The sequence below is a fragment of the Trachemys scripta genome, chromosome 1 (assembly GCF_013100865.1).
Source record: "Trachemys scripta elegans isolate TJP31775 chromosome 1, CAS_Tse_1.0, whole genome shotgun sequence".
Classification (NCBI taxonomy): Eukaryota; Metazoa; Chordata; order Testudines; family Emydidae; genus Trachemys; species Trachemys scripta.
The window spans coordinates 91,357,372-91,378,959 of record NC_048298.1 but is presented as its reverse complement, the minus strand read 5'-3'; the positions used below and the strand labels follow the sequence as shown (position 1 = coordinate 91,378,959).

Below are 21,588 nucleotides of genomic sequence, written 5' to 3'. Positions count from 1 at the left end.
TCATGAGATTTGTTATCACTAACTTGTCACCTGGTGCTGAGTCTCTTCTTTGTATTGTATTGCAAGGTGGTAAAAATATATACCTTCCTAATATTTTCTAAGAGAGCAATTGCTGTTATTGCCACAGGGATATTATGTGATTGTGAATGGGAAGAGAGGTGGTCCACAAGATAATCTTGCTTATTAAAATGTTCTTTACTCTGAAAAAATTTGGAAACCACTGGCTTAGGGCAAGTGGAGAAGAAGGGAACATACTGTGTTGCTTTTGTCTCATTGACCAATCTTAATAGCGTTGTCAGGCACCAGTTAGTCCCACCCCATCCGGCTCTCCTCAGTTGCAAGGAGGATCTCTGCAGCCTGGGATTCTCATAGATAACAGCTGAAGTAAGACGAAAAATTGAAGACTCTGCCCCTCCCCCAAGTGTTAAACATATACTGTTTCTTTATTTTTAAAAAATATTTGAAGTATTATAATGTTAGGCTACATCCCATTAGTTTACTCATGCAAATTTTCACAACAAAATCAGCGAGACTACTCACAGAACCAGGGTTTCACTCAAACTATGTGTTGGCTGTATTGCACACAAGCATAAAGAAGAGAGATGTTTTAATTTAGCATTTTTCATAGATATAAAAAAATAGACAACAGCTTTAAATATTCCAAAACAGAAATACAGGCACTTTAAAAACAAATAAATAATCTAATCAAGATTTCTAAAAATCTTTTCAAGCAACTATCATTCCTCTACTGTCAATGAAACATTAGCAAGTTCACCTATTCTTGTCTCTCTTTCACTGCACTTTCCCTCTGTCTACTCATTATTTTTTAAAAACTGGGTTTCAATGCTGTTCCATTCCATGCCATTATATTCTATTCCAAAGACATTCCTTTCCCAAGAAACTATAAAAAGTGCACATTAAGCCCATGTGACAAAACAGCTTTGCTTCTCCTGAACCACAAGGAAGGTATTCCTTGAATAAGTCACATTTCTGTGCTTTTTCAACTTCTGGCTGCTTGAAAGATCATTTTAAAATAGCACTAAGGTGAACCAGGAACTGTTAAGATTATTGAAATATGATACCTAAAAAGCTCTTCCCAGCATTCTTCTAATTCTAAACTTTCCAAACTGTGCATGAAAAACACTAAGTAACCAAGGAGTCAGACCTTGGATACCATGGCTTCATCTGAGGTGCATGGGCTGTTTTCAAATGCAGATTTGCATCAGTTTTCCATCTACTCTTTGGCATCCCCAATCCCTCCAGCGGTTATTGCAAACGTAGCTTCATTTTCAGGCATCTCAGGGCTGGGAAAAGAAAGAAGCAAGAAAATGGTTGTTCTCTGTGTAAAATGTAGTCATGATGCAGTATCCAAGATTTTATCAATTCAAACTAGGTAGAATACCTCAAAACTCTTATTCTTAGGGTATGTCTACACTACGAGAGTAGTTCGATTGTACTTAAATCGAATATGTGGAATCGATATTACAAAGTCGAACGTGTGTATCCACACTAAGGACAGTCATTCGACTTTGTGAGTCCACACTAACGGGGCAAGCGTCGACATTGGAAGCAGTGCACTGTGGGCAGCTATCCCACAGTTCCCGCAGTCCCCGCTGCCCATTGGAATTCTGGGTCGAGCCCCCAATGCCTGCTGGGGAAAAAAATGTGTCGAGGGTGGTTTTGGGTAACTGTCGTCATCCAACCGTCACTCCTGCCCTCCCTCCCTGAAAGCGCCGGCAGGCAATCAGTTTGCGCACTTTTCTGCTGAGTGACAGCGCGGACGCCGCAGCACTGCGAGCATGGAGCCGCTGCGACTATCGCTGCAGTTATGGCCGTTGTCAACACCTCGCACCTTATCATCCACCTTTTCCAGAGGCAGATGCTGAGAAATCGGGTGAGGAGGCTACGGCAGCGCGGTGAGGACATGAAGTCTGAGAATGGCACAGACCTCTCACAAAGCACGGGACTCCGCGCCGTGAACATCATGGTGGCAATGGGTCTTGTTGATGCTGTGGAATGGCGATTCTGGGCCCGGGAAACAAGCACGGACTGGTGGGACCGCATAGTGCTGCAGGTCTGGGATGAATCACAGTGGCTGCGAAACTTTCGTATGCAGAAGGGAACTTTCCTGGAACTTTGTGAGTTGCTGTCTCCTGCCCTGAAGCGCAAGGACACCCGGATGCGAGCAGCCCTGACTGTCCAGAAGCGAGTGGCCATAGCCCTCTGGAAGCTTGCAACGCCAGACAGCTACCGGTCAGTCGCGAATCACTTTGGCGTCGGCAAATCTACCGTGGGGGTTGCTGTGATGCAAGTAGCCAACGCAATCGTTGAGCTACTGCTGTCAAAGGTAGTGACCCTTGGAAATGTCCAGGTCATCATAGATGGCTTCGCCGCAATGGGATTCCCAAACTGCGGTGGGGCTATAGATGGAACTCACATCCCTATCCTGGGACCCGACCACCAGGCCAGCCAGTACATTAACTGAAAGGGCTACTTTTCAATGGTGCTGCAAGCACTGGTGGATCCTAGGGGACGTTTTACAAACATCAACGTAGGATGGCCGGGCAAGGTTCATGACGCTCGTGTTTTCAGGAACTCTGGTCTGTTTAGACGGCTGCAGGAAGGTATTTACTTCCCGGACCAGAAAATAACTGTTGGGGATGTGGAGATGCCTATAGTGATCCTCGGGGACCCAGCCTACCCGCTAATGCCCTGGCTCATGAAGCCCTATACAGGCGCCCTGGACACTGAAAAAGAACTCTTCAACTACCGTCTGAGTAAGTGCAGAATGGTGGTGGAGTGTGCTTTTGGACATCCCAAGGGGAGATGGAGAAGCTTACTGACTCGCTCTGATCTCAGCGAAACCAATATCCCCATTGTTATTGCAGCTTGCTGTGTGCTCCACAATCTCTGTGAGAGCAAGGGGGAGACCTTTATGGCAGGGTGGGAGGTTGAGGCGAATAGCCTGGCTGCTGATTACACCCAGCCAGACAGCCGGGCGATTAGAAGAGCCCAGCGGGACACGCTGTGCATCCGGGTGTCTTTGAAAGCTAGGTTCCTCAGTGAGCAGGGTAACCTGTGACTATTAAGTTTGTTTAAAGAGAAGCTCAACCTGCCCCCGTTTCTTTACCCACTTACTGTTGACTATCCTCTCCAGCTACATACCCCGTTCACCCCGTCCCCCCACTTCCAACACACGTTTAAAAATAAAATAAATGGAACTTTGTTAATGAACACCTTTTTCTTTATTACGGATTTCGCGGTAAAGTGTTGAAACTGGGATGCAGACTGTGGTGGGGAGTGGGCGTAGTGATGGAAAGAACGCTTCTAAACTCGAGGAATGACAGGCTCCTGCTCCTAGAGTGGTCCGCAGTGGTGGACTGGTTGTTTCAACGGAGCCTGCCACCCCTCCTTTTCGGGACTCTGTGTGTGTGGGGGCTATGTGACTTTGTGGCGGGGGAGGACGGTTACAGATCCCCTGCTGCGTGGCTCTGTGATCCAGGATAAGGACCGCTGCATAAGATCTCTGTCCGCCCTCCCCCGCCACAAAGTCACATGCCCCCTCCCCCCCCAGAACATGAAAACCACCTCCCAGACTGACCAGGGTGCCTAATGACTGCACTGTGTGTGTGACCTTCTGCTGAACCTGCCCCCGTGTCTGTACCCTGGTAAAGGTGACTGCCCTCTCCAATTACCAAACACCTTCAAACACACTGTCCCCTAAAAGAACATGATGGAAACAGTAATTAACAGAAACGTATCTTTTATTAGCAACTACACAGTTAGGGGATGAAACTGGGACGGGGGCTTGGGTGAGGCGGGAAGGAAAGGACNCTACACAGTTAGGGGATGAAACTGGGACGGGGGCTTGGGTGAGGCGGGAAGGAAAGGACTTATCAAATTTTTGGGTATGAGAGCCTGCTGGTACTTGAGCAGCCTGCAGGGGTGGAGTGACAGTTTTCACAGCCCCTGCCGCCCCTCCTTCTTGGGACTTTGGGTGAGGGGGGTATGGAGTTTGTGGCGGGGGAGGGCGGTTAGAGATAGACTGCAGCGGGGCTCTGTCCTCCTGCCTCCGGTCCTGCAGAACATCCACAAGGCGCTGGAGCATGTCCGTTTGCTCCCTCATTAGTCCAAGCAGCGTTTGAGTCGCCTGCTAGTCTTCCTGCTGCCACCTCTCTTCCCGTTCGCTGTGTGCTCGCTGGTATTGCAACATGTTCTCCCTCCACTGGGTCTGCTGGGCCACATCGGCTCGGGAGCAGCCTATAAGTTCTGAGAACATGTCATCCCGTGTCCTTTTCTTTCTCCGCCTAATCTGCGCCAGCCTCTGCGAGGGGGATGCCAGGGTAGGTCGGGAGACAGTCGCAGCTGTGGGATGGGAAAAAGGGAGTGAATTCCTCACAAAGATAATTTTTTGTGAACAATGAACATAGTCTTTCTCTGTGAACAAGACCATGCACAGCACCTATCACATGCGCACTCAGGACAAGGTCGAATTTTCGGCCTTCGCATTCAGTGCCTGGGGTCTTGCAGTGGAGATCAGACAAGCGGGGCAGGACAGCGGAATTCGGGTAGCAGGCTGACATGGTAAACCGTAGTCTTTTGGCTGCTTAAAACTTAAATTATAGCAGTGCCCTCCTTTCACGTTCAAAGCAATGCTCCTATCGTTGGCCAGTTCCTGCTGCCGGCAATCCGGCAAGCATGAACTCTGCCCCTGTCCCACCCCCTCGCGGCTGTCCCCGGGAAAGATCCCTGTATGCTGCCCCTCTCCCGCCTCCACCGCGTGGCTGTAAACTGCCGGTGACAGTTCTGTAAAGGAACAGGCAAGCAGTCCCAATAGTAACATTCCCCTAATTCTAAGCAGGTCTCCATGAGGTCAGGTCTCTGCTGAGAATTTCTGAGACCGAGAAAGAACGCTTGCTGCGTGAAAGCCAGCAAAAACCAGGGCCGTATGCCGCCATGCTCTGCAAGGCAATGATCCCAGAGTACTTGATGATAGCCTGGCGAGGAAAAGTTTCCTACCACGGAGGACACAATAAGGCCGCTCTCCCCAGGAACCTCATGCAAAGGCTTCCCAATTACCTCCAGGAGAGCTTAGTGGAGATGTCCCATGAGGATTTCAGCTCTATCCCCGGATATATAGACCTTTTCCAGTAGCTGCACTGGCAAGGACTAAAAAGTAGAGCGCCTAGGGCAAACTAATCATGATAAACCAGACATTGTTAGATTCTTTTGCAGTAGTTGCACTGCCAAGGACTAAAACGTTAAGCGCCTAGGGCAAACAAATCATGAAAAACCCATTGTTAATATTCCTGTTCTGTTCAAAATAAATGTTTACATGTTTAAAACACTTACCGACTGATCCTTCCCCTGATTCAGGGTCTGGGTTAACGCCTGGGGACGGTTGGTAGGGGATCTCTGTGAGGGTGATGAAGAGATCCTGGCTGTCTGGGAAATCAGCATTGTAAGCGCTGTCGACTGCCTCGTCCTCCTCCTCACCTTCCTCATCTTCCCCGTCCACTAACATCTCCGAGGAAGCGGCCGTCGACAATATCTCATCCTCAGAGTCCACGGTCAGTGGTGGGGTGGTGGTGGCGGCCGCACCTAGAATGGAATGCAGTGCCTTGTAGAAACGGCATGTCTGGGGCTGGGATCCGGAGCGTCCGTTTGACTCTTTGGTCTTCTGGTACGCTTGTCTCAGCTCCTTGATTTTCACGCGGCACTGCGTTGAATCCTGGCTGTATCCTCTCTCTGTCATGGCTTTTGAGATCTTCTCGTAGATCTTTGCATTCCGTCTTTTCGATCGCAGCTCCGAAAGCACAGACTCATCGCCCCACACAGCGATCAGATCCAAGACTTCCCGATCAGTCCATGCTGGGGCTCTCTTTCTATTCTGAGATTGCATGGTCACCTCTGCTGGAGAACTCTGCATCGTTGCCAGTGCTGCTGAGCTCGCCACGATGTCCAAACAGGAAATGAGATTCAAACTGCCCAGACAGGAAAAGGAATTCAAATTTTCCCGGGGCTTTTCCTGTGTGGCTGGTCAGAGCATCCGAGCTCGGACTGCTGTCCAGAGCGTCAACAGAGTGGTGCACTGTGGGCTAGCTCCTGGAGCTATTAGCGTCCATTTCCATCCACACCTACCCTAATTCGACATGGCCATGTCGAATTTAGCGCTACTCCCCTCCTTGGAGAGGAGTACAGAAATCGAATCTAAGAGATCTCTATGTCGAACTAAATAGCTTCGTTGTGTGGACGGATGCAGGGTTAATTTGATTTAACGCTGCTAAATTCGACATAACCTCCTAGTGTAGACCAGGCCTTAGTTGTAAATTATAGAAATTGTCCATCAGGATTTATTACCAAAAAGTGCGAAATCCACCCCTGTGCAGAGGATAAACAGCAAGTCCATTCACCAGTTAATTTTCTTTTAAACATTTCAAAAATAAAGACCGGAGTGAATTGCACACACAAGTGAATATATTTTTGTTTAGATCTCCTGTTTGGAGTGGTTTCCAATTTTTTTTAAGTGATGTGGCAGAACCAAACAGTTTTGGCTCTGGAAGCTTTCCCTCCATTCCCTAGGTTTTCCACATCACCACCTTGAATCTCTACACAGCTCTGCCAATACAACTAGGGCCTGGTCTACACTACAAAGTTAGGTCAACGTAAGTCACCTTGCATTAACCTATTAGTGCTTGTGTTAACTCAAATTTATCTCCAGCTCACATAAGCTACTCGTTATGGCACTGCAGTAAAATCACCTCCCCAAATGGCACAGAGCCGTGGGTTGACCTACTGAGGTCAACACAGCGCTAATATAGACACTACATGACCTATGTCAACCCTAACAGTCTAGAGCAGCTGTCCCGCAATGCCCCATTCCCTGCAACAGTGACTGCTCTAGTCACAACTGTAAGTTCCACTGCACAGGAGGAAGCAGCTCTGGAACCTGTATAGAAGTGGGGTGGCCACCGACACTGTGGCTACGCCCCTGCTCCTCCTCTTCCCCTGAGCTCCTGACCCCTGGCCAGCCAGATCCAGGCAATGATAAGAGCTACCCAGCATGGGCGGCGCATGAACCACAGCTGGGGGAGGGTAGCCTCCAGCCCTACCCTTTCCACCTGAGGCCCCACCCATTCCACCCCCGCCAGAGCCCAGAGCACGCCCGCAGCAACCAGCCCAGTCTTGCCCTGGGCTAGCCCCCCCAGCCCCAGAGCGCTGGGAAGGCGGGCGGCGTGCAGCCACAGTCTCCCCGCCCCCCCCCCAACTCCGGAGCACAGGAAGGTGGGTGGCCCCAACCTCCCCAGCTCCAGAGCACGGGAGGGCATGGCGGCCGGCCGCAGCCTCCCTAGCCCCAGATGGAGCACTGTGGGGCTGGAGCAGGACTGGAGCTGCGGCACGGCTGCATGCAGGGAGCAGAGCCTTGCCTGGCTGTTTAGGGAGGCACAGCCTTTGCCAGCCTATGCGACCCGCTGCCCAGAGAGTCCAGGATGCTGTGGGAACTCCAGACCCTCCACCTGCCCTGGGCAGGGAGCCAGGGTGCCTGAGAGCAGCCCCCAGATCATGTCCCCAACCCCAGGACGTGCTGCTCAGGGCAGGTGGAGGATCTGAGGCTGCCCACAGCAGCCTAGGCTCCTTGGGTGACTCTTAGCACAGCCGGGTTTCAGCTTCCAACCTCGCCAGGGCCTCAGGGGGAAGAGTGGGAGCAGGGGGCAGGGCTCCGTGGTTAGCGGGGGCTAAAGTTCACCTCAGCCCCCACCCCACCCCCGCCACTGGGAAGAGGCTGGCGCCACTGGCAGGGGCTGTGCTTCGTGGCAGGGGAGTTGATCACCTTATAAGCTCCCCGCCGCAAAGCGCAGCCCCTGCTCTGCCTGCCTGAGGCTACTACACTCGTGTTAAAAGGTGAGCAGGTGTGGCCCCCTCTGGTCCCGGCACCACTGCCAGAGGGTCACAGAGACAGGAAACCAGCCCCCCCTTTTAAAGCTCCCTGAGTTTTTTTTTAAATACCATTTTCTGATTGCCCAGCTTGAACAGCAAACCTAGCAGCTCTTCCTTGTGTGCAGCCGCCCAACCAACTACACCAGCTCCATGCACTAGACGTACTTCTGCCTGGAACAGACAGTAGGCACTGGATCTCCTGGGCCTGTGAGGAGAAGAGGCTGTGCAACATGGGTGGCGCATCCAATGTGCCTCCCCAAACAGCCTTGCTTGGCCCCGCCCACACTCCTCCCCAAAGCCCCCTCCTGCTTGCTCTTTCCCCCTTGGCCCCAGCCCAGGCAGGCTGCTCCTCTTCAGTGCTGCTGGGCTAGGGCAGTCGGGACTTGGCTGCCTTATTTCTTCCTCCACAGTAGGCTGCTTTCCCATGCCACTCTGTGATGAGTTTGGCTGACACCACTGCAGTGAACAGGCTAGCAGCATATGGTCCTGGGTGGCTTTGGGACACCAGTAGCAGCTGTGTTCTCTATGTGCTTTTGACCTCAGAAGTGAGAAATCACTATAGCCTGTGAAAAATAGTGCCGGTGTTCAGTACCATTACCCTATATTCGTACCCAACGAATAGGTACCGAAATTTTATAGCTTTACACAACAGCAAATCCTTCCCTCTTTGTCTTTGGTGGACCTTACTTACCACAGGTGAGGCTGGAGAGCAGTGTGTTTCCCAGGCACTCCAAAGCTGAAGTGTCCATAAGCATTTCTTATTAAAAGTGTCTATCACAATAAGGGAAGGGAGTTTGGAAAATGTATCTTTCCCTGTCCCTTGTGACTGTAAATCCAATGGTACATTTGCCTGTTTTTATTGCAGCTTCTGGTGTGACAGCCCTGAGTGGTGCTCCCTCCACGCCCGGAGAATGCCTGACCCTGATGAGGAGGAGGAAGAAGAGGACTAGAGAAGACACTTATGCAGGATCCTGCAAGCCAGTGTTGCAAGGAACTTGGAGGGCCAATATCACCAACACTATGGAGAGGACAGGGGAAAGGCCCAAGCTTCCCCATAGGACAAGGAGCAGGAAATGCACCAGTACATAATGGGTCTTCTCAGGCAGCAAAGCCAAACACTGCCGACCCTAGTTGACATACAGGTTCAAAAATCCTGGATTCTCCACCCTTTGCAGGCTTGGAGAATTCCATGGTCACTGCTCCCTGGACCCTCGAACATATAACATGGCATCATGGGGCGCGACATTAGCCTACCAGTTCACGGTGGGGATCTGCAAGGAAAACCACAGCTTCACATACATTGACCTGTGAGAACCACGGCTGGTGTACATGTAGCCACAACAGACTACATTTGTTTACTCAAATGGACATAAATATTTACCTCCTTTCTCATTTTAAATTTTCACCCCATTAATTATGTAAAAAATGTGTATAACATTGCCTATGGTTTTATTTGCACATTGATTTTCTGCACTGCTTTTTTCCCCACTCAGTAAATTCTATTTTTGGAACTTTATTAGTTTACAACAAATATTGCAGAATTCATAATGGCAGTCAAAGCAAACAGTACTTGTAAATGCACATTAAGCACCACAGAATTCAGAGCTTCAGAAAAACACCCAAATTCAGGACCGCACAATTCTCCTGTATTTGAAGACCCTCTGGAAATACCGCCACAACTGGGGACATGAGGATTTCCTTTAGGACAGTTTGCTTAGGGATGTAGCCAAAGACAATTCAAGGTTGTTGGTGGGTGTAAATGGAGAAGCCGCAGATCGTGGAATGCTGCTTCTGGGCCCGAGAAACAAGCAATAACTGGATCCCATTGTAGTGCACGTTTGGGACAGTGAGCAGTGACTGCAGAACTTTTGGATGCAAAAGGGCACATTCCTGGATCTATGTGCCAAGCTTGCCCCACCCTCCAGCACAGGGACACCATAATTGTGTGGTCCTGTATTTGCAATGTTCATGAGAATAGTACAGAGCTCTGCAGGCGCTGTACTTCTGTCAGAGATGACAGAGACTGAAAAGTCCCATGGGGGTCTGTAGGATTTATAAAAAACAGCACGAAAATTATGGGATATGAATGGCATTATGGGATGGAGAAAGTTGCATGCTGGGAACTTGATCCTTAGCTCCCAGAGATCCTTGGGTGAGTCATTATTATCCACAAAACACTGAAAAAATATCCCAAAAGGCATTGCCCCAGATGGTGGCACAAGACACATAGCGATACCTACTGGTGGTGCACTGCACTTTACTTTGACACGAGCACTCCTGGTGAGTATGTTCAGCACCAGCACAAGCAGCCAAGTATGCACACACCTAACCAATATACAAACTTTGGTGACTGTTCACCGACATAACTTGTGTCAAGCAAAATACGTAGTGTAGACATGGCCTCAGTCCTGACCAGATCACAGGTGATCTGATTTAAATCCTGATCCACAGAACTCCTTATTGTTCCAGTCCTGGACCTCCTCTGGGCAGAGACTGCCAATTATACCAAAATGTTTAGTAGTTTTCTAATAGAGACAAATGTCTACTGGCAATTATGATGAGACCTCTCTAATTTCTTTTACTTGTGACTTAGGTCACAAGTAAAGAATTTCAACCTAGGTCTCCTACTTAATTTTCTTGTGCATTGTTTTCTCAAGATATCATTCAGAAGCAGGATTCATTTGGAACTCAGCAACAAGCTACGATGCTATCATGTTCCAGTAGTATGAGCTATGTCAGCCATTAACCATCCACCCAACATAGCTCCTGTCCCACAAAAGAGAGGTGTTTACCTGTCATATATCTTGGCAATACGCAACTCCCCCCTTCCCTTCCGCAAACTAATTCTTGTGGTTGAAGCATGAGCAAGGATGTGGCCGCCAATGGGCTTCTTAGGGTCTGCCTGAAAACTAAATTAACAAAAAATAATTATTAAGTTTCTTTTGGTGAATTCCATAGGCTAACAATCACGATAAGTCGTCAGACAAGGCGTGATGATCTCAGATGAATGGATGTGTAACAAGAGGATGTAGCTAAGGGGTTGTCTATACTTAAAACAATGCAGTGGCGCAGCTTCCCCGCTGCAGTTGCTCCACTGTAGTGCTTCAGTGAAGACACTTCCTGTGCCAACAGAGGAGGTTCTCCCGTTGGCATAGATACTCCAGCTCCGTGAGACAGGAGAATTCTCCCATCCATCTATCACTGTCTACACCAAGGTTATGTCAATTTAACTGCATCGCTCAGGAATGTGAATTTTTCACAATCCTGGGGCAATGTAGTTATACCAACATAATTTCCTAGTGTGGACCAGGTCTAAGTTTTTACTACATGTATGCTCTTAGGTGTGGTTTTCAAAAGGGCTCAGTGTTGGCCGAACTCTGCTCACATGGACTCCAACAGGCATAAAGTTAGGCCAACACTGAATGTTTTGAGAAATCCCACCCTTAACCTTTGCACCTAAACTGGTTCCACAACAATTTTGCTCAAAATTGTCAAAATTTCTTGTGCTATGTTTTCTAAGTTCAACCCATGGTGAAAGTGACCGTCATGACAGACAGGGCATGGACAATTTAAAGACTCAGAGAAACCCATGAGTGTAATTTGTGAATGATCTGTTGCCCCTTTTTGACCTGAGTGGCTAGTCAAAGTTCAGGGCCTGGGGTTGCCTCAGCTGGAAGTAGAAATTGGTGGCATCTGGTATTTTCTTTGATGCAATCTTGTTTATTTACAAGCAGTGGTGAGGTGGAGCCGGTTTGCACCGGTTTGCAGGAACCGGTTGTTAAATTTAGAAGCCCTTTTAGAACCGGTTGTTCCGGGGACAACTGGTTCTAAAAGGGCTTTTAAATTTAACAACGGGTAAAGCTCCAGCTCCCAGCCCCTGGCCCCAGCTCACCTCTGCTTCCTCGGCTCCTCCCCTGAACGCTCTATCCCCCCTTCTCCTCCCCTTGCCCTGCTTCCTGCGAATCAGATGTTTGCGCCGGAAGCCTGGGAGGGTTCAGAAACAAGTGGCGGCTTCGCAAGATAAGCTGGGGGGCTCCAGGGAGGCGCGGCGCACCCCAGCCCAGCCCAGTCCTGCTCCGGCCCAGACCCGGCCGAGCACCCCGGCTCCGGCCAAGAGACTTCGTCTCGGCCCCGGCCGAGTGGCTCCGGCCCGGCCCCGGCCAAGTGGCTTTGGCGCAGCCCCGGCCGAGCGGCTTCGGCCCGGACCCGGCCGAGTGCCCCGGCTTTGGCCCGGGCCTGGCCCAGCGCCCCCGGCCCAGCCTCCAGCGTGGTAAGGGGGCAGGGAGCAGGGGGGGGTGTTGGAAGAGGGCAGGGGAGTTCGGGACGGGGTGGATAGGAGTCGGGGCGGTCAGAGGGCAGGGAACAGGGGGATTGAATGGGGGCAAGGGTCCCGGGAGGGCAGTCAGGAAGGAGCAGGGGTTGGATGGGGCGGTGGGGGGAAGTCAGGGGCAGGGGTTCCAGGGGCAGTCAGGGGACAGAGAGAAGGGGTGATTGGATGGGGTAGGGGTCCTGGGGGGCCATCAGGAATGAGAGGAGAGGTTGAATGTGGTGGCGGGGGGCAGTCAGGGGCAGGAGTTCCGGGGGTGGTCAGGGGACAGGGAGAAGGGGTGGTTGGATGGGGCAGGGATCCCCGGGGGCCATCAGGAATGAGAGGAGGGGTTGGATGGGGTGGCAGGGGGCAGTCAGGGGACAGGAAAGGGAGGTGGATGGGGCAAGGGTCCCGGGGAGTGGAGGGGGGCCACGACCCCCTCCTGGGGTGAGGAGGAGGGAACTGGTTGTTAATTTTTGGCAGCTCATCACTGTTTACAAGTAACATACAAAATCCTGCTTCTCCAAATGCTGGACAAACAAAGAACAAATGGAGCACTTTCTTAGCTTACAGCCACAAGCCTCCTTAGCCAACACCAAACCTAAAAGCTCTCTCTCTAGCCAAGGCTGGTGCAAGGAAGTTTCGCCCCCTAGGCACACACCTAACCAATAACAATTGTGTGTGATAACTCACCTAACAGTTATGTTAACTGAAGAGTGCATTCACACCCAAACGTAAAGTGTCTTGTGATCAATGCAACCAGTACCTCTCAGGCCATGTTTACACTACCACTTATGTCAGTAAAATGTTATGTTGCTCAGAGGTGTGGAAAACACATCCCTGAGCGACATAAGTTTCACTGGCATAAGTGGTAGTGTGCACAGCGCCATGTCAGCGAAAGATCTTCTTATTGAGGTGATTTTATTATGTTGACAGGAGAGCTCTCTCCCATCGGCATAGAGCGGCTACACAAGCAATCTTATAGCAGCGCAGCTGCATTGATACAACTGTGCCGCTATAAGCTTGCTAGTGTAGACATGGCCTCAACAAATCACAGCCCAGTACTAAACCTGTTTAAAGAGGTAGGGTGCATCTTCACGCCTGTGCTTGCCCTTCCTGACAAAACTCCATTTCCCATATCTATTAAGTGTGTGTGCAAGAGGAGAAGTTTAAAAGAAAAAGAGAAGAGCAAGTGGCTTACGTCATAGTTGCTCCTGGATCAGCAGTCATCTGATTGGACACAAATACAGCCACATTATATTCTGCAATTAAGAACAATATAAAGACCTAAAGAATTCAAACTAGAATCCATGCATATTATCCCATGAGTGGCACAAGGGAGACAGTTTCTGACTGACGGGTCCAGCACCCATATCACAAACAACAGAACACTCCTGCCTATCTTTCTGATGGCCTGGACTAATTAGGGATGGAATTTTTAAAAGCGATCAGAGCTGGCTTAATTCTTCTTCCATTTGAACTCAGTGGGAGCAGAGTTAGACCAGCACTGAGCTCCTTTGGAAAACCCATCCTAGAAGCCTTTTCTTTTTAAAACGGTCAACTTTTTTAAATTTATTGTATGGAAAGAACCTCTGCCACTCCCTTCACCAGTTGTAGTGAAACATTCAAAAAATGGGGGGAAATGTAACTTCCTACTCAGCCAGTAATAAACCATCAAAACATCCCAATATTGCTGGTAGACTGTGACAATGTGTAAGTCACTTTACCCCTTCTGCTTCTGTTTTTCCTTCCACCATTTGTCTTTCTTATCTATTGTAAATTCTTCAAGGCAAGAACTATCTCTTACTATGCTGAACAATGTTCCAATTCTCTCAACTGGGGCTTCTACATGCTACTGAAATACAAAGAAGAATTCTGAGACGCTTCACAATGTTGAAGAATCTTGGAGGCCAATTGGTCAAACTGAAGACACATGATTTTTAACTAAGTATCATATTTTTGTTAGTAGGTTGTGGTTGTGGTGGTTGTGTAAAGCAAGGAAAGATTCATTGGGTAATGTCTACCATTAAATTCATTGGGGCTACCATGTGATAATGCTGGGCTACCAACAACTGCCTTTTCACAGTAGTTCCAATATATTTTTCACTTTTTGTGCAAGGTCCCCACTACCTTCTGAGATTTTCTGGAGCCTTGATAGCATCTGAGCAAGTTTCTGTTGCCGTTCAGCCAGCTCCCCACGGCCACTGAAATCTACACGGAAGAGCGCCATTATGGAGTCAATGATCTGCATGGTAAAGATACAAAATAAATAAATGTAGTGAAAGAAAAGGAAGGAGGAAAAGAGAAAATTATCCTGAAAGCATTAAGCTGATGCAGAAGAGTAAAATGACCAAAAGGCTCATACCAATAGCTTGAAGATGCCAGCTTCCTCATGGAATTTGGCTGCTACATAGTCAAGCAACTCCATCTGATGTTCACCTGGTGGGAAGTACAGTTGGAGAATGAAATTAAGACCCAGAAGGAACCAAGACATGAGGTAACACTAAGGCCAGGTTTACACTAGAAACGTTTGCAGATGTAGTAATGTCAGTTAGGGGTGTTGGGCTTTTTTTGGCAACATTTTTATGCCGGCAAAAACCCTAGTGTGGACACAGTTATACCAGCATTATTTCATTCACGCAACCAGTATCAGCTATACTGGCAAAAACATGTTTTGTCAGTGTAAGTGATGTCTGCACTAGGGCCAGGACTACGTACAAACTTTTGCTGGCGTTGCTGTGTCAGCCCTGAGTGTTACTTTGGCCAGTATAGCTTGTTTTGCTCAGGGGACCCGGAATAAGCTATCCCACCAAAAATTCAATTTTGCCAGTAAAAGCTGTGTCCACACTAGGAGCATCTTGCCATGACAGTATACCAGCATAGCGATACTGTCAAAGCGCTCCTAGTGTAGACCTGGCCTAACTCTTAAGGTGGAGGCAAAGAACAGTAAATGAGTGTTCATAAGCTATGCCCTATGTATTCCATGGCTGCAGAATTTTCTATAGAGCCCACCACATGCATGGAACTGCATCATATCAGTTTTCATTCTTAGTGTTTATGGTTAAAAAAAAATACAAAACAATTTAAAAAACGTAAATCAGTGCAGTTGAGAGGCGTGAATTGCATCATTCATATGAAATTAACTATGAAACCTAAGATGACAATTTAAATGTCAACTGCTAATAGTTTTAGTAGCAATTCCAACTAATGTGATTACCCCCCACAATCTACAACTGCCTCTCATGCCTCCGCAGGTTCCAAACGCTCCCTATCCAGCTACCAAAACCTTCAACTTCCCCAAGACAATTTCTACTATGCATCAGGACACGATTTTGCAGAACAGTGCAAATGGAGGGAGAAAGTGAAATAAATTGACTATCAAATTCATTAACACAAGGAATATTATACTAACTGCATTATTCATTTTCATATTTAACTTAATAAAAATTTCCATTTTAAAAATTTACCTGAAGCTGCCACAGAATTTTGAGTCTGTTGCACCGCAGTGCTGCAGGATATAGAGGCCTTGCCACGTAGTGCATGGGATCATGCCTATAAGGTTCCATTCACAAAACGACAGACTTTCGCAACGTTGTTTATACTGCCCCCTTACATTCAAGCACTCACAATTAGTCTCCACCAATATACAGTTTCCATAGGGCTTCAAAGAAAGCAAATTCAGATACCATGGTGGTACACAAATGTTATAAGATATGGAGTTCACTAAGGCATTTCTACAAAGAGGGTTTAAACCAGATTGATTTGGTGCACATTACTTAACACACAATATGCAAGCCACACTAATAGCATGCACACAGGATGGCTGGACCGTCTTTCAACTCTCATCATTGCATACACCTGGCGGCAGCTTACTGCATACTAAGTGCATGGCATTCTCAGAGGGTACTTTGTTGAGCAGCGTGCATTCTGGGATTTTTCTTGCTGTGCACTGTAGGAGGCATGGGGGAAGCCAGGCAGGTTTAAATTTTAAAATAATTCCATAAGCAGGACAAGGAAGAAGAGGATGACATCAAGCAACTGCTACTACAGGAGCTGTTCCTGGAGCAGCTTCACAACATGCAGCATTGTTTCTGGGCTCGGAAAACCAGCGTCAATTGGTGGAAAAGGATTGTTTGGCAGACCTGAGATAACCTTCAGTGGCAAGAGAATTTCAGGATGGGAAAGGCAACCTTTTTTGAAGTATGTGCTGAACGAGCCCTGGAGCTGCAAAAGCAGTTTACCAACATGCAGCATCCCATATTCATGGAGAAGCAAGCAACAGAGGGTCCTGTGGCACCTTTAAGACTAACAGAAGTATTGGAGCATAAGCTTTCGTGGGTGAATGCCCACTTGCGTCTGATGAAGTGGGCATTCACCCACGAAAGCTTATGCTCCAATACTTCTGTTAGTCTTAAAGGTGCCACAGGACCCTCTGTTGCTTTTTATAGATTCAGACTAACACGGCTACCCCTCTGATACGTGGAAAAGCAAGTCGCCACTGACACCTTGAAGCTGGTCACCCCCAAATGTTACCATCCATAGCCAACCAATTTGGTGTAGGGAGATCTACTGTTGGGGCTATTATAATGCAGGTATGTGATGCCCTGAATAAGGTACTGTTCCACCAGGTTATAAAGCTTGGTAATGCTCAAGAGATTATTGATGACTTTGCATATATGGGGTTCCCACACTGTATTGGAGCAACTGATGAGACCCATGTGCCTATTATTTGTGTATCCCCCCGACTCCAGGGCTCAGAATTTATAAATAAAAAGAGATATTCCTTCATGGTGTTCCAAGGGCTGGTTGACCATGGAGGCAGGTTTACAAACATAAATGCAGTCTGGAAGGGTCCACAATGATAGGACCTTTTGGAATTCAGCTTTATTTACCTTTATGAATAAAGAACTGTTTGCCCCCAGGATCACTATGGACATGAATGGTGTGGAGACTACTCCAATTATCCTGGGAGACCTGGTTTATCCTCTGGTACCCTGGTTAATGAAGCTATTCACAGGCCACTTGTACAGAAGGAAGAAACTGTTTATCACATAGAGTCATAGACACATCAGTACATAGGCTCCAATTCCATGTGTGCTCCGGGGCTGGAGCACCCACAGAAAAAAATAGTGGGTGCTCAGCACCACTGGCAGCACCGCCAATTAGCTGCTCCCCCTATCCCTCAGCGCCTCCCACCCACCGCGGATCAGCTGTTTAGCGGCGTGCAGGAGGAGCAAGAGTGCTTGGGGAGGGGGCAGGAAGAGGCGGGTGGGGTGGGGGTTGGGGGAAGGGACAGAGTGGGGCCTGGGGCAGAGTGGGGGTCAAGCACCCCCTGGCCACTCATAAAGACAGTGCCTATGCCTCAGTAGTTGCAGAATGGCAGTGGAGTGTGCATTTGCCCATCTGAAAGGACAGTGGTATTGTTTGTGGAGTAGGTTGGAAGCTGCAGAAAGGTGATAGCTCCATGTTGTATTTGCACAATATCTGTGAGAGTAAGGGAGAAAGCCTTAATGATGGGTGGGAGGCTGAGGTGGAGAGACTTGCTCAGAAGTTTGAACAGCCAACAAGGAATCCAATAGAAAATGGAAACAGGGCAATACTGCCAGGGATGCCTACTGTTCTTAATTTGAGTCTGAGGCCTGAAAATGTACAGCTGTACATCCAGCTGTTAACCCGCGGACAGGGTTGGGTGGGATGAATTGTGGGCAATGCAGTCTTGTTTATGGGCAATGAAAGTGGACCACTGTGGCAATCCTTATTTTACCTTGTGTCTGTGACTCAATATTTTTGTAAAACCCTAGTATTTAAAATGTAGGGATTTTCTATTTAAAATGCATTGACAACTCTTTATGAATAGTTAACCATTTTTATTATTATACAATCTATTACACAGAAACCAGAAATAAACCTTTAATTAAAACAATAATTAAACCAAAATTCAAAATTACACAGTGCAGTGGAGGGCAGAACACAACACGGGCGGGGGGCATTCAAGTCACAGGTGAGTATATGCCTCAATTCTGCATCTTCTTGTTCTTGGACCATCTGGTGTTGAGAGGTTGGCAGGAGGAATCTGGGGGAGATTGGGATAGTAATCTTCTCTACATCCCCTTTAGGCTGTCCTGATTCTTTATGACTTGACACTGAGGTGGTGACTAAGAGGCAGAGAATGGCCTTATTCAAAAAGGAAAAGGGCAGACCCACCAGGTACACTGTGAAGTTATTCACCAAGGGGGTCTGCCCCAGAAGTGTTGCAGGAATGGAAGGGCATTGCAATCTATACTGGGGGAAATGACTGTGTAGCTATCCTTCATGTCTGGACTAAAACTGAGACACTTCTTAGTCTTAGATTCTGTTTTCTCTCTCCTGCAGACATGGTGAAAGTGCAGAGAAAAACAGATAGAGTTCTGCAATGATTGTGTGAAGTATTAATTATTGCCAGTCTTTCTCTATGTAAGCCTGTGAAAAGCCACTAAGAACTTTTCTGTCCCTAAGGCAAAGCTCTTTTCCTATAAAAATGTGTGCTACAGGACATTTATAACTGAGTGGGAGCTGTAGTCTTGCCATGTAATGTCCACATCTACCTCATGTAAAGTGAGAATACTAACCAAACTTCTTTTTCTGCAACCAGTCTCTCAATAAACTGTTGAATTTCACACAATTGAATGTTTTCATTATTTGCAACAGCTGCATTAGGTAGTTTGGGTACAGGCTGAGGTTGCACCATACTGCCAGCAGACATGTTGAGCTGGTGAACAGAACTAGGGGGAGGGAGGGATTTCGCAAGGAAGGATAGATGCAGGGAAGTGAAAATAGGTTAATAGTCTTGTGTCCTCCATGGCATGGGCTACAAATTGGTTGATGGTTGGGACTTTAGCATGACACTGAGTCTGAATGCCCAGTTGGAGCAGCTGCCATTTTGAAGAAGTGTATGGGGGAGATTGGGGGGAACAGGCAGCTTCGGCTTAGGGAGGCAGGGGGCTGGATAAACATCTGTCAAAAATGACTGCAGCCATGGGGCACCTGGAACAGAAGCTAGCACAGCACTATAGCATAACAAAATAATAATAATAATAAATTTTAGATATGAATACTTACATGCTCATGTTCCCTTGATTGGATCTACCTCCTCAGTACCATTTTGTATTTCTGGCTGGAAATTGGGCTCATTCTTGCATGGCAGGAATCAGCCTTGATTTCTATCCAGCCATCGTCAGGGTCTTGAATCCCGAAAAGATCCTGGCTTTCTTGGGACAGTTCTTTACTGACCTCCTCGTGTTCATCCTCCAATGACTCTTGGTGCTTGTTCTAGGGGGAGGTGGAGCAGCAAACTTCTTGGTTTGTGCAGTGGTGTAATTGATCAAAACCCTGTCCAACTCCTCATAAAAAGGACAGGAGACTTTTCCATTGCTGGACCTTTTCCTAGTATCCTTGGTTTTAATGTACATTCTCCCAAGTTGTTTGCTCTTTATCCTGCACTATTAGCTGTGGCCCCTCATGGACATCTATTTAGCCATGTCTACAGAAAGATTTTTATTCTGGAGACTAGCCACAAGAGCTTCCTGCATTGATGTTTCTCCCCAGGGGGTGATGAGATAGGTCTCTGCATAGCTCCAAGAGGCTCCTCAAGGCCTACTATAAGGCTTCTGGAGAAATATCACAACATGGCTGATATACTGAAATCCAGGAGTAAATTGGCAAATTCTGGCCCCAAGCCAATTTTTATATGGGGATGTGGATGTCTGATCAACTCAACAACAGAACAGTGGAGGGCTCTCTGACGCAGGAACCTCTTGGTGTCAATTGGCAGAGGGCATGGGGGGGCATGGGGTTTTGCAGATCTCCCCGCTGTCAGATATATGCACAATACTACACCAAAGGGTAGCATGTGAAGTCGATACTAAGAGCCACCATAATCACTGGTCATCATCATTACAGCAAATTGTATGTATGGATAATATTTAAGAAATTATGTATCTATACTGAAAGTTACATTCTTAAGGTACTAGAGTTAAGGCCAGTCACCAAGATGTGACATGCTCAGAAGTACTCCTTTGAGGCAAGAAGTAACAGTTGCTTATCTCGTGGTCTGGTCATATGTGTACTGTGTATTGTCTGCATCACAATGGAGGTCTATTTGCATACTGAGCCAGGTGCCAATTGAAAGGGTGTGAAATCTACAAGAGACAAAATCTACAGGAAGAACCAAAACAGCAGGGGGGGTGTCCTGTACATGAATGAAGACAAAGGATGGAACTTGTATATCTTAGGAGGCAAAGGAACACAATGGGCCAACTAGGAGACAAGCATGTCTGTCTCATGAAAGGAAGCTCACAGCCAAGCCTGGCTGTAAAACGCTGCAAGGACTTCGGGTGAGCATTATGCTTAAGACATCAGAGTATCTAGTTAATTAAATCTAGGTTCTAGAATGCATATTAAGATTTCATTTTATATGTAACCATTTGCTTCCAGAACTTCTACATGCTATTACTTGAATTTCTATGCTTTGTTAAATAAATTTATACTTAAGAAAATAAGAACGGCCATACTGTTTTCACTATAAACATATCTTAGTGCTGTTTGTTAAGCAGAGAAATGATATGAGGTGGAATTGGTAAGCTGGGGTTTACTGATTTTTAGGAAGCAGGCGATCTGTGAATACTGCAAGTGTCCAGTGGACCAGGGACTGGACACTCCAGGGAGACACTCGGAAGAGTTGAGGGTTGGAGTTTGCCTATTGTTAACCAGTAGAGAGACAGCAGGGTCTACAAGGCCTAGAAGGGAGTGCTTGTGTTGGCCCTGGTTGGTGGAGTTGGGGAGCTGTTTCCCTGCAGACACAGACAAGGTTTCCTGTTGCTAAGGGCAGGTGGTAGTGAGATTCCTCATAACCCTGGGATCCCCAGGAAGCATCACAGCCGCACAGGTAAACAGACAGGTCAGTAACAGTTGCTCACAAAGCAAAGTGGGATAGTAGCTGGAGGACTGCCAAAGTAGTGTGCAGCAGCATTGCGTGCAGACGAACAATAGACTGAACTAACTCAACTGCATCAAACTTAGTTCACTTTGAAAGAGGACTCCAGAGTCTGAGATAAACGCAGAGTTAATGTGCTATAATGAATTGCACTGTGGTTATGCAAGCATCCTGAAACTGGATTAACTCGATTTAGTCTGGTTTAAACCCCTGTGTAGACAAGCCCTTAGTATTTCGGGAATTTGCTAAATAGTTTACAGAATGCAACTAAGTAGGACCACTTATCCTGAGCAAATCTATGGCAGCAGAGGACCATAACAGAAAACTGAAGCAGGCTTGTGACTCCCCATGCCCAGAAAAATGTTAGTAA

The 21,588-nt window shown here is 47.6% G+C and overlaps 1 protein-coding gene across 1 annotated transcript in view; it reads right to left on the bottom strand.

The window, feature by feature from the left end:
- Positions 1-431: 431 nt before the first annotated feature.
- The window catches only part of DMC1 (DNA meiotic recombinase 1), a 42,358-nt gene continuing 21,201 nt past the window's right edge, over positions 432-21,588 (bottom strand). The window contains exons 10-14 of the mRNA XM_034776568.1: positions 14,613-14,686; positions 14,378-14,492; positions 13,449-13,509; positions 10,731-10,847; positions 432-1,304 (exon numbers count right to left, since the gene is read on the bottom strand). Of these exons, the coding sequence (XP_034632459.1) occupies positions 1,235-1,304; positions 10,731-10,847; positions 13,449-13,509; positions 14,378-14,492; positions 14,613-14,686 (437 nt within the window). The 3' untranslated portion in view covers positions 432-1,234. The remainder of the gene's footprint in view (positions 1,305-10,730; positions 10,848-13,448; positions 13,510-14,377; positions 14,493-14,612; positions 14,687-21,588) is intronic.